Source organism: Diabrotica undecimpunctata, chromosome 9 (genome assembly GCF_040954645.1).
Source record: "Diabrotica undecimpunctata isolate CICGRU chromosome 9, icDiaUnde3, whole genome shotgun sequence".
NCBI classification, from domain to species: Eukaryota; Metazoa; Arthropoda; class Insecta; order Coleoptera; family Chrysomelidae; genus Diabrotica; species Diabrotica undecimpunctata.
This window is the reverse complement of record NC_092811.1, coordinates 16,327,298-16,341,198: the sequence shown is the minus strand read 5'-3', so window position 1 is coordinate 16,341,198 and position 13,901 is coordinate 16,327,298. Positions and strand designations below refer to the sequence as shown.

Genomic DNA, 13,901 nt, shown 5'->3' with positions numbered 1-13,901 from the left:
CTTCAATGTTATCCAATGCTGTCTGTAGATTGTTGACCGCTACTTCTAAGTTTCTATGTTTGGCCGCAATCGCTGTGTCGTCTGCATAAATGCTGAGTAGTGTTCCTGGTGTTCTTGGAACAACTGCGGTGTATATTGTCTACAGTAGGGGTGAGAGGACTGCTCCCTGTGGCACTCCAGCCTCCAGAGCTCTGTGTTCAGATAGTACTTGTCCTATTCGTACCCTGAAGCTTCGGTTGCTCAAGTACGAAGAGTTCAGTCTCGTCATGGCCTCACTGTATCCGTATCCTCTCATTTTATATAGTAGGCCGTTATGCCAGACTCTGTCTAAGTCTTTGCTTACATTCAGGAATGCTGCTCCTGTGTACTTTTTTTCGTTAAATCCAGCTGTTGTGTATTGTGTCAGTCTAAGTATTTGTAATTCGCTAGAGTGTTCTGCTCTAAATCTGAACTGAGCTTCTGGTATTGGTACTATTTCGTATGTATCAGCTTGTAGTCTTCTTAGTATTATTCTGTCTACAATCTTGCTTACTGCGCACAGTAAGCTTATTGCTTTTGCGGAAACATGGTATTCTTTCCTGGCTTCGGAATCATGATAACGTAGGCTTCCTTCCATCGATTTGGGAAGATCCTGCATCTAAGAATTGCGTTCGTTATGTTGGTTAAAAGTACTATTGCCTTTTCTGGTAGATATCGTTGATAAAAGTACACTTTGGCTTTTAATATTCAGCTGCTCACCCAATGAACCACCTGTTCGAAAACCAACAAGATAACTAAGAACTATTTAAAATCTAGAGAAACTAAAGTCTAACTTATAGAAATAAGAAGCTATATATCTGGCTGAAAGCGTTACTATTGGTTAAAGGGTAACCTAGGTACTTTCTTTGTTAACCTAAGGTATTCGCTATTAGATGTGGATACATCTGTTTAAGCAAGAGAATTTTTGTCTGGGAGCAATGCGATGACCTTTGCGGTGACGAGTGGGTGAGTCTCTTCATCTTTGATTAGTATAGCATGACCTATCTTTAAAGGATCAGTAGCGATGTTACATTTACTCCTACTTTATCGTAGTAGCATATCCGATACAAGCAGTGGAAGTGTCAGGCACTTGGGAAATGCAATTTAATATATTGATTAATATGTATCCAATACTGATCTCCACTCCGATATCAATAGGTCATCCAGTACTTCATTGTCCTTGTCTAAGGGCAATGACCAGAGTCGTTGTAAGAAACGTTTAGAATGTACTATAAAACATAAGTGTTTTCCTATACTATATAAGAGCACACACTATATAAGACTCGAATGGACTCCAAACTTGAAGAAACACTAACAGATACCAAATGCATATATGAGAACATAATATCAAGTATTCATCAAACAGCACAGGAGGTCTTAGGAATCAAACAAAATAAAATTAGTAACAAGCTTTGGTGGAATGAAGAATGAAAATGCGGTAACAGAAAAGAAAAGATTATACCATAAGTGGTTGAATACAAAAGATGACGCAGACAAAGACCGATACAATGAAATGGAGAAGAAAACTAGAAAGATAATTATGACCTCCAAAAATGAGATATGTGATAGAAGGTGCAGAGAGATAGAATCTTATATTGAAGGATGACAATGCACTGAGGCGTGAAGTTTATAAACTCTGTTAAGAAGCCGACTAACGAGAAAGTGATTCTAAATCCCATAAATCCAGAGGATTGGACACATTATTACAAACATCTATTAAATGAGAACAGAGACGAATTTAAAGAAGATATGAATTCATCAAGAATCGAAATTCTGGGAGAGCATATTACCATAGATATTAACATAGTTTAAAAAGCTATAGCAGGGATGAAGAATGGAAAAGCAAGTGGACCAGAGGGAGTAACTACGGAATTAATAAAGAATGGCTCAGAGAAATTACACAGAATGATCACGGTGATATTTAACGAATATATTAATGGACATCCAACACCAGATGAATGGAAATCAGCATATATGACCCCAATATATAAAAAAGGTGACAGGAGAAATTGTAAAAACTATAGAGGGATATCGGTCACAAGCTCAATGAGTCGACTATACGGTCGAATACTACGGGACCTGATAGAGGAAGATTATCAATCGTCTGAAGACAAAGAACAAGGAGGATTTAGAGCAGGTCGTTCATGTACAGATAACATCTTCTGTCTTAAACAAATTATAAAAAAGAAAATTATGACAAATAGAGAGTTACATATGACTTTTGTAGATCTTGATAAGGCATATGACACAGTCCCGCTAAATAAACTATGGGAAGTCCTGGGCACATCAAACATACATCAAACATTGGTTAGTGCTCTCAAAGATCTATATTATGGTTCAAACTCCCAAATGAAATTCGGAAACCTCTTAGCTGAAAAATTTGCAGTTACTAAGGGTCTCAGACAAGGATGTTGTATCTCTCCGACTCTATTTAAGATTTATATCTCTGCAGCTCTGAAACAATGGAAAAGGAAAGTCAAAGGAATGGGTATACAATTGAACGATCAGGATTACATATATACTTTACAGTTTGCAGATGATCAGGTGGTGATCTCAAATGACAAAGATGACATGGAATACATGCTTAGAAAACTAATTAAAGAATACCAGAAATGGGGATTAAATATCAATTTAGAAAAGACAAAATACCTCTCAATTGGAGCTGAAGCAGAACAACTCGATATCGATGACAATCAAAAAATAAATCCATGCAACGAATATAAATACCTGGGCGTCATCTTCGACCGTAGTGGAAAAGACGAACGAGAAATAGAACATCAAATTGTACAAGCACGAAGAGCTATAGCATGTTTGAACGGAGTTCTATGGAGTAAAGAAATATCAAAGAAAAGAAAATGGAACATCTATGAGACAATGGTTAAAACTAGCCTACTTTATGAAGCTGAGACATGGAGAATAACCGAAAAATATAAGAAAAAGGTCGAAGCGATGGAAATGGATGCCATCAGAAGATCGATGAGAATATTAAGAGCCGACAGAATACGGAATGAAGTGATAAAACAACAAATGGGTATAGAGAGCACTATAGTTGAGGATATTGAGAGAAAACAGCTCATATGGTATGGGCATGTGAGCCGAATGGGGGACGAAAGATTGCCTAAAAAAACGATGATGTGGCAACCCCCAGAGAAGAGGAAACGAGGAAGACCACCACAGAGCTGAAACCTGGGAGTTAGGAAAGCGATTAGCGATTAGCGCTCGAAATCTGGACGAAGACCTAACTCAAGACAGAATACAGTGGCGTTTGGGAGTCGGACAACGTCGTAAGACGTTATAAAAAACCAAATATATATAAGCGTTTTCCTAAGGAGTCATACATCCGAGAAACATATGCACATAATTTTCTTTTTGTTAAGGGAGGCGCCTCTTTACAAACAGGCGGCTTAAAAAAGAAATCGTCTCGATAAGGTGTCTTGTTAATACCTAGGACCTGAGAGAAGCTATTAACTAAGTCAAGATTGACTTCTGAAGTGGAGACCATATCACATTTATTTGAAAAGGCACGAGAATTTAAATATATTTTATAGAGTTGGAAACCGTGAATGTTCAGAAGCGATCATAGTTGAGAATAAAGTATGTGCAACTTTTCTAAGTTATTGGCATTTAACAAGATATTGTCAATATTTTTAGAATTTTTTAAAGTATGAAAAGTCACTGGGTGCGTGGTTTGGTTAGCAAAAGTTTGAACCTGAGCGAAACAACGGAGATGGGCACATTATATTGACGTTTATCATATCATGAGGCGGCAAGACAGACTGAGCCATCAAAGCCGGAATACTGTGGGGTACTGCAAGTGCTGTTGTTACTAGGCCCTTTACGAACGGTAGGGCAACGGTAACAGAAGAAAAGGCAGGTTCGACTGAATCTAATGAATTAGATTGTGGTATGGTATGAGTAAGAACAGCTTGTTTTGAGAAAACTTTTATGACAGCCGTGTCAATACGAGGCTGTGAGAGGAGCATTTGATTTTCGTGTATTAGTGGAGGAAGTATGGACTTATTCCGAGGAGCGATAATTTTCAAAAAATCGGCAGGAATACCACCTTTACAAGGTGTTGCAATTGATCTCGATTGATTTTTGAATAGAATTCATTTACCAAATTTAACTTCAATACTGTCTAGAATAGCTGTAGAAAAAACTGCAATGCACTCCTATTTATTTATAATTAAAATTGTGAAAAATAAGTATAAATTAAAGGTTATAAACAAAAATCAATTTAATAAATATATAACTTCTCATGAAGAACATCTTATTCAATAATATTGTAACAAACATGGTAATTCCTTTTTATCGTTCCTAAAATATCCCATTAAGAATAGTTTAGTTCCAATTTTAACAAATGAATATTAGGTGTCATTTATTAGTGGCTATTAATGTAGAATGAACGGTGACACTTAAACGGTACGTCTAGACGCAGTTTCAAATCAACAATTACCTTGGTTTTCCGTATCACATATTGAAAAGGTAAGTTTATATTAAGTTTATTCAATTATAAATAAAATATATAGAGCAAACTAAAAATTAAAGATTTAATTAACAATCAGATTGTGCCAGTGGAAGTGAAAATCAAATCTATAGTGTTTTCGTTATAAAAACCTTATCAATATATCATTATGTGGCAAATATACTTTGGTCTGTTACCATTACATCAACAACATACCAATATCATTCATTTATTTCATTTTTGTATCCAACTATGTCAGCTTTCCATATTATAAAAGTAGTGCCTGTTATAATATGGGAGATATATGTTGTCAAGATAAACAATATTTGTATGTTAAGTTTTATAACATTTATTCCTTTTAATAAACAAGTTCTTCTGACAACGTGAACTGACAAGCCCACGCACTTGTCACTTGTTGCCAACTCACAATAACAACAAATCATCCTAACTATACTTATATTGCTATAACTTTTGCAGAATCCCTCGTTTTAACAATACATAATCTTTTAACTAAAGTCAAAACGGTATTATTTTTTTTTTGATATTGTCCTCAAGCTATTTTCTTGTGGCATTTTAAAGTAATTACTATTTTATTGAGAATAAGCCACAATTGAAGGTAAAATGATTTTATTGGCATTTCAATCTCCACTTCGGAAATCGTTCTCAAAATACAAACATAAATAAATTAAACAAATTTTGTTTTCTGTTACTTGGTGAAAAATTCTTCTAATTTAATTTTATCTGAGTAATTTATATTGATAATTCAAACATATATTATACATTTTAAAGTAGAAGACTTTAAACTGATATTGCCAATATTGTTGAGTTGCGTTCCTGGGACGACTTTACTTGTAACATAGTTCATTCGATTACATGAAATCAACTTTAACTTGAGAATATCCATTAAAAAGACAATCACATGCCATGATGACAGTAAAATTCTGCTGTTAGTGATTCCATAGTAAGTTATGAGGGAAAAACCAGGAAAAAACCTCAGAATACTATCCCGAGATGGTTGGTATATTTATTTTGCTCTCAATAAACACCAAATTCTTATTTTTTATGTTTGTTATTTAAAAATCTTAAATGATGTATCCTCGATTTGTTACTGACTTACTAATAGTGGTATTTTCCTTTTATTGACTTCCTCTTTTAATTTGGTTAACCAGATCCTACTGCATTCTGCCGAGGAATTTGCGACACAATTGGTCTCATTTAGCATAATTAGAGCCACTTAATTTTTCTTTTTTTACCATCTGTTTCTTTTAGGACTATACTTGAGTCATTCCCTTGAACCCTATTTTCATTTTCCCATGCGTGTTTACATATTTGAGATCTATCAAATTCTCTATTTTTAATATAAAATTGATGCTCACTTATTCTAACATTTAATGGCCTTGATGTTTCACCTAAATAAAACTGATCGCATCCACAAGGTATTTTATAAATATAATTCTTTGTTCTTTCTTCTCCATTATTAGGTTTAGTTTTAGATAAAATAGATCTCAATGTGTTTGTTGTTTTGAATTTTGTTAAAATGTTGAATTTATTTTCTATTTTTTTTAAGTTTTTCTGATAATCTTTTTATGTATGGTATTGTTACCTTCCTCGTATTATTCCTTGTGTCTGCTGTAGGATCTCGTTCTAAGTTGTTCTATTCTATTCGGCCGATTGTTGAAAATTCCCTATTTATAAATGATAAAGGATAATCATTTTTTATTAAAACAGATGTTAACAAATGTTTTTCCTCAAAAAACTAATTTTCGTTAAAACAAGCAATTTTGACTTTATCGTATAAGGATTTAATGATTCCCTCTTTAATATTGATATTGTGATTTGATTTCTAATTTAAATATCTGTTGGTGTGTGTTGGTTTTCTATACACCTGCGTCTCATATCCAGTATCGTTCTTAGAGATTAAAACATCCAGAAAAGGTAGTGTGTTATTATATTCGTTTTCCATGGTAAATGTTATTGTCTCTTCTTTATCGTTTATATCATTCAGGAATGTATCCAACAACTCTGATCCATGAGGCCATATTGACAATACATTATCTACATATCTTCACCATACTGTGAGTTTAAAATTTTGTTTAGAAATAATATGTTTCAAAATTTTCCATAAATATATCGCCTAATATCAACTAGAATCAACTTTAACTTGAGAATATCCGTCAGAAAAAAATCATAGCATGTAATTGGTCTTTAAAAAGACAAATACATGTCATGGTGACAGTAAAATTCTCCTATTAGTGATTCCATAGTAAATTATGAGGGAAAAGCCAGGAAAAAAACCTCATAATCATCCCGACATGGTAAGTATTTGGTCGTGCATTTAGTTTACCTTTAATAAACACCAAATTCTGTTTTTGTATGTTTGTTATTTAAAAAACATAAATGATGTATCCTCTATGTTACTGACTTACTAATACTGGTATTTTCTTTTAAATAACTTCCTCTTTCAATATGGGTAACCAGATCCTACTACATTCTGTTTAACAAGTTATCAGAGAAGATTAATTACACCTCATTACAGTAAGACCCCTCATTTTTATGGAGTACCGAAAGTTCATAGAACCAATATACCACTTAGACCCATTTGTAGTACCATGAATTCTCCTTGTAGTGAACTATCAACATTTTTATTAAATATTTTAAAACCATTTACAAATAAAAACGACACATTTATAAAAAATACACAACATTTTTTAAATAAATTATCAAAAATTGAAATTAATTCAAATAATACTTTGTAAGTTTTGACATAAATAGTTTATTTACGAATGTGCCATTAGATAAGACTTTAAATATAGTCAAGACAAAATTAGAGAATGATGATACATTGGCAACTAGAACAAGACTAAACATATCAGCTATAATAGAGTTATTAATATTATGTACTGATAATACATATTTTCAACTAAATAATGAATTCTATAAACAAAATTTTGGTCTAGCAATGGGCTCTAGTTTATCTCCATTATTAGCCGATATATTTATGGAAGATTCTGAAACCAATATTATTTCTAAACAAAATTTAAAACCCACAGTATGGTGGAGATAATGTAGATGATGTATTCTCAATATGGCCTCATGGATCAGAGTTGTTGGACACATTCCTAAATTATATAAACGATAGAGAAGAGACAATAACATTTACCATGTAAACGGAATATAATAATACACAACAGATATTTAAATTTCAATTCAAATCACAATACAGTGAAACTTGGATAATTCGAATCTCAGGGGACCGTCAAAAAAATTCGAATTATCCAAAAATTCGAATTAAAAATGTATCCAAAAAAAAAAGATACCTTCAAAAACATCTGCAAACGATAAAATTCAACAATAGTTGACCACTTGCATCGCTTGCAGATATTTTCGTTTCTATTCTTGATCGAATTTTGCCAACCGAAAAAAAAAAGGCCAACAAAATTCGGTAAAGAATACCAATTAAAACATTTGAAAGCTATAAAAATTGGTCAAGTTTTATCGATTTTTATCATTTGCAGGTGTTATCATTGGTATTTTCTGCCAAATCTTGGCCGATAAAAAATGCCCAGTGAGAACGCATCATTAAAGACTATTTTTTTTCAAAGAAATCCGAAATTTTTAGCTGCTTTTTAAAATTTAGCTTCTCGGTAGTGACAACAGATTCTAAGATGTTAAGTGAACTAAAAATAGAGTGACTTACGTCATTTTTACTTTCAAAGTACAGTCTAAGTTGCGTAATATGGTTTGTTCCTTCGGCCGCACTCTCTGACCGAACATCTTCATCTTCGTTGACAAAATTTTCTCTGTGACATTTTTCGTTTTTAAATGCCAGTGTTTTGTCAGGAGCGCATTTATAAAAAAGACCCGTCTCGTCAATATTAAAGATATCTCTTTCATCTATATCCTGAATCATCTCCTCGAAATTTTTTTTTCCATTGGTTGGCTTCTTGCTGATTAACAGCCCCACTTTTTCCACAAATGGATTTGAACGAAATGTTGTTGCGTTCTTTAAAGCCTGTACTCGCCTTTCTACTATCTACTTTCTAAATAGACGTATATTGCAACAATTTCCAATATAAAACATAAAATATACAAAAATATTTAGCACAATTATTAATTTAACTGCAAAAATCGCACATGTACACATCCTTATCAACCTTAGCACAATCCACATGAGCCCACAACGAACACATAATGCACAAGACCCAAAGTTTGCCTTTACAATCTTCCGAATATTTTCTGTCACAAAACATGCACAAAGCGTCATCTTCTTTAGATAGTGACATTGCTGGAATAATGTCCAATTCAGATGTTCCAGAAGAGACACTGATTTCATCTTCGGTATCTGATTCTTGTTTCTTAAAATTTAGACATCTTTTTACTATCCCTTTCCCTTTCTAGAAGGTCCTGCTGTCGAACAACCTTTTATTCCACGGTTGCCTTTGAAACTTTGATCAGGTTTTCATGTCTTCTTTAGCTTTTTTAGATTCCATCATCTTGAATTTATAAGAGAAGCTGTGATGATTGTTGAACTTAAGCGTTTACGTCACCTATTAGTGGTCCTTTTTTTGATTTTTGGAATAGGAGTAATTTCAAACGGGCTTATCATAGACGATTTTGGACTAGGAGGATTGTCAGATGTAGATGGTAACACAGGATTACTTTGACCTGCCGAAGATATTGACGGTTTATCCGGGTCAAACTCTGCATTAACTTGTGATTCATTCATCGTCATAATACATTTTTCACTGATCGCTGTAGAGCTTTCATTACCTGCCGTTTTTTACTTTGACATGGATTCATAGAAAGATGAATCTCGCATTTTGTTTTCTTCTTCGATATATTCGGCATCAGAAAACAGCTCCTTGTTGAGTGGGTATATTCCTGTGGCTTTAAACCCATTGATTGCAATTTCAGCTGTTTGACATTTAATGTATGCTTTGCCAAAGAGCTCCATTACATCATAAGCTGTAAGTAGCCTTTCATTATTTCTTAACAACTGCCTTATTTCCTCACTGTAATAAGTTTTGAGACAACCCATGAAACTTTTGTCCAAAGGTTGAAGTTTTTGTGAGGAGTGAGGTGGTTTGGACACAATGGTAACATGGTGTGTTCTTGCCAAATCGATCACTTTAATATTTTGAGTGTGGCTATAATGGTCATCTGAGAGTAACAGCACAGGTTTCTCCTTTGTAGGATGGACAAAGTCGATAAAGTGCTTAAACCATTGAGTAAAGGAGTTGATTCGAATCCAAACTGAAGGATGCACTGCAAAAATTGTTCCTGATGGCGCTCCTTTTTTTAATTGTTCACTCATATTTTTTCTCGGAAAAATCGCTAAAGGAGGTACGAATTAGCCAGTGGCATTCATACAAGCAACAATCGTTATAAGGGCTCCACGTTCTCCTGATGTCAGAGCAGCAATCTGCCTTTTACCTTTAAGGCCTATAACTTTGGGTATTTTAGACTGCATCACACTAATTCCGCTCTCGTCTACGTTATAGATTCTATCAAGAGTAAATTCATTTTTAACGTACAAATCCTCCAGGAGTTGATAAAATTTCTGCGCATTTTCCTTATTGAACCCAAGAGCCCTGCTATAAGATGTTCCAGTGGGCTTTCTTTCTGATAGTTTTGTTTTGTGCCGTTTAAGAAATAGATTAAATTAAATATTAAATAGGTTATCCGAAAAGAAACTAGGAAATTTTCTATGACAAACGTAACAACGGCATATGAAGAACCAAGGCCAATAAAAGAGGAAAAATATAAGGATTTAGAAGAGCTGTGCAATAAAGGCCTTATTCCTTCCCAGTATCATCTCTTCTATAAGTCGTTGCTCACCAACAATAAGGACAATCAATCGGATTTGCAAAGTGATTGACATAATTAAAATTATTGTTTGAAAATGTTTGAAAAGTTTATGTTTAATTTATAAAAAAATTATTTTATGATTTTAAATAAAATTATAAACGTCTCGATGGGAATAACCACAATATATTTATTAAAAAAGAAACTTTATTGGCGTTTCGACTTCTAATTCAGAAATCGTTGTCTAAACATTTTATAAAGTTCCTTTTTTTAATAAATATATTGTGGTTATTCCCATCGAGACGTTTAAATAGTATTTAATGCCACAAGAAAATAGCTTCAGATTAATATGAAGTTATAAAATGAATTGCGATTATTACCTACTTTTATTATTATTATTAGTAAATTGGCTAACACTCAGTTGTGAAATTAGATTATAATGCTACAGCAATGAACAATATTTTGCTTTTACCTAAATAATTTTTAGAATTAATTGCTCTATTTTTTATAAATGACCAAATTTTGCTTTGCTAACATAAATCAATAGTACATTTTCCACATTTTCTAATTTTTTTATTTTTTCAGATTAATAAACTTTTCTTGCTTGGACCAAGATACCACTAAATTGAAGACTGCTATAAAAGAACAATGCTTGACGTACCGATATGGATATTAGGTGTCATTCTCCTGGGCATAATGGGAATAATAATATTTTCGGTCGTTATGTGTCTCGACCGCTGTGGTTGTGATGAGGGACTACAAGATCAAACAGGAACACAAAACAATGTAAAAGGCACTTCCAATGATATATTTAACAGCAGTCTTCAACACGCTTCTTATGGATATGATAATAAAGGTTTCAGTCAAGATAATATTGCCAGTACGTCCGCTATTGAAAGTGTCCATTATCCACAACTAAATGCATCGATGAATTCTGCAGAGCCTACAATTATAGTTGACAATAATATTGAACATAAGGCTACTGTGCATTCTACTGGAGACATTGCAGAAACGTCCTTTTCAGAATTTGTTGGTGAAAATGGCTCCAAAAGTCACAGCGGTTCTGTTGGACCAAGCGGTTTTGATTTCAGTGGATACACAGGAGCTAAGCTTAATATAGATGATGACGTATTTCACAAAAATATTGATAAAAGCTCTGTGTATTCTACTAAAGAAATTGCAGGAACATCATCTCAAGAAGATTATGGCAAAAATATATCCAAAGATTATAGCGATTCTGGTGGATATTCAGGAGTTAGATTTGACACAGGTAGTAAGAACGCCGAAATACTTGGTTCAGATGACGAAGTCAGTGGTTTAGAAATTGGTTGGAATCTAGACCAACCTTCCGGATCATCTTTCAAACATCACTTAAAACCAAACGAAGCAATGCATTTTGAACATAACTATGTTAACGACGATGTTGGATATGAAAAAGGTGTAAACGTCAGTAACGAAATTGCAGAAACATCATTTTCAGACGTTGTTCTTCGTGATCTAAACACATATTCTGAAACACCCACCATTCAACCAATACCACATCAGTCATCAAATTCCGAACATGACAGTAGTGACGTTGGCCATAAAGGAAGTACAAATTCTTCTAAACAAATTGTGGAAACTTCGCCTTCAGCAGTTGGTGCTGCAAATATTTTGACTAGCAGGTGTGAATCTGGTGAAATAATTAGTTTTAGTTTAAATGACGTTTCATTAAATTTAAGAGAATTTAATCACAATAGAGATACAGACTCTAGACAACTTGCTTCAGAAAAAGCAGCAGATTTAAGCACCAATGAACGTGTTAAAGCTGATACTGTTTCAGTCAATATTAATTATCCTATGGAAAATACGAGTATTGAATTACTTCCTACAAATAACCAACAACTTCTTGAACATAAAGGAGCAGATTTTGATGGTGATCGACATGAAGCAGTACAAACTAAAACTGTTTCATCTGACATAAATAATGCTGTGTACAATTCTGATACTGATCTAGTTCATACAGATGATAAACAACTTGACGTAAATAACAGAACATATTCTGGTGGTGATGAACACAAGGCAGGAGAAATTAATAGTGTTTCAGCTGATATTGATAGTACTATACTATAGAAATAGTGAAAATTTACTGCAAATAACAGAACAGACTCTAGTGATAATGAAAATGATGCAGACGAAACTAGAATTAGTGCAGCTGACGTTAATAGTACTTAATTCCAAGGATAAAACTTGTTATAATGCAATAACTAATAAAATACTGTAATCATTAGTTTTTATTTAAAAATCCATTGAGAAAACCCTTATGTGTAACAGTAACTTGTCCAAAGTCTTATAAGAGTACACATAAAAGTTTTTTCCTCTTCTTTAAGTGTCATCTCTATTAAGATGTTTGATAATCATCATAGCCACTCTAATTAGCAAAATCAATACTTTAGAAATCAATTGAAATAAAAAGAGGTTTTGATTTGCTTGATCTTTAATTATACATTTTCGTACATATTTGCATAAGCATATACACAAATAAAATACTAGTGTAAAAAAGGTAGGTATTACTTCTTAAAAAAATCATCAATTTTGGTTTTTTTTGTTTTGAACATGATTTTTTACAATTTCTAACTTAACGTTTAGAATTACATCAAATATTTTTTGACTTTCTCTTGCATTACCTTTATATATAAAAAATAATTCTTATTAATTCCCTTAATTTTAGATAAGCATCATTTAGATTACTTACAGTTGTAGTAATTTATAGTTCATCGTCACTTTCATTGTCCGAAAGATTGTACACCTGTTCGTTTTCTTTGAAATCACTAACATAACTAGCTTAGTTTACTTAAGGATTTTCCATTAATATGGCTGCAATACCCGTGTAATCAATCTCTAGGTAGTTCAAAAAATTTTCAACTCCATGACTTTCTCAAAAGGTTGACAATGATAAAGCTCTTGTAACTCAAGATTTTCCACAATTTCTTCTCCATTTCTATCGTTTTTTGAAAAACCACACCTAATGAAACACTTTTCAACTATTTTGGTTAAAACGTCTCCATGCTGTCACAATCCAAATTAAGGCGTTAGCTGTCGTTATGGACTTCTCCAGTTCAGCCGTCGATAAAGAACAATCTATAGATGATAACATTCTTCTTATCAAAATTTTTCTCTACATTGATTTAAAGTTTTTAATGATGTCGTGGTCTAACGGTTGACAATGTGCTGTAGTATTAGGTGGCTTACTTTTCTTTATCGTGCCCGGACATGTCATTAATACAATTTCGGCCCAGTATCGGGCTACGTCAGTTCCATCTTTGTTGGCCAGCCACAAATCTTCGAGGGTACATCGATGAGGACAGTTTCTGCATGTAAGAAGATGTTCCATATTCTGTGTTTCTCCACAGTCACAGTTCACATCATCTTGGTCGATTTTTCCCCATTTTGCCATGTTTGATTTTACTGGAGCGACTCCCGTTCTTGTCCTATTCATAGTTTTCCACGTTTTAAAGTCTAGGGACTGGCTGGTTCATTGAACCTGAGGAAGAGGAAAATACTCAGGCGCGGTTCATCCTGCACTGTTCCAAGGAAGCTTTTCTGGATTTTAGTCGCTTTCGTGATGTTCGAG

The 13,901-nt window shown here is 33.4% G+C and overlaps 1 protein-coding gene across 1 annotated transcript; it reads left to right on the top strand.

The window, feature by feature from the left end:
* The first annotated feature begins 4,345 nt into the window (after positions 1 to 4,345).
* LOC140450307 (uncharacterized) lies at positions 4,346 to 12,574 on the top strand. Its single transcript, XM_072543862.1, has 2 exons — positions 4,346 to 4,503; positions 10,874 to 12,574. Exon 2 carries the CDS (start codon positions 10,937 to 10,939, stop codon positions 12,398 to 12,400), a length of 1,464 nt encoding a protein of 487 aa, XP_072399963.1. The 5' UTR covers positions 4,346 to 4,503; positions 10,874 to 10,936; the 3' UTR covers positions 12,401 to 12,574.
* Positions 12,575 to 13,901: the final 1,327 nt, after the last annotated feature.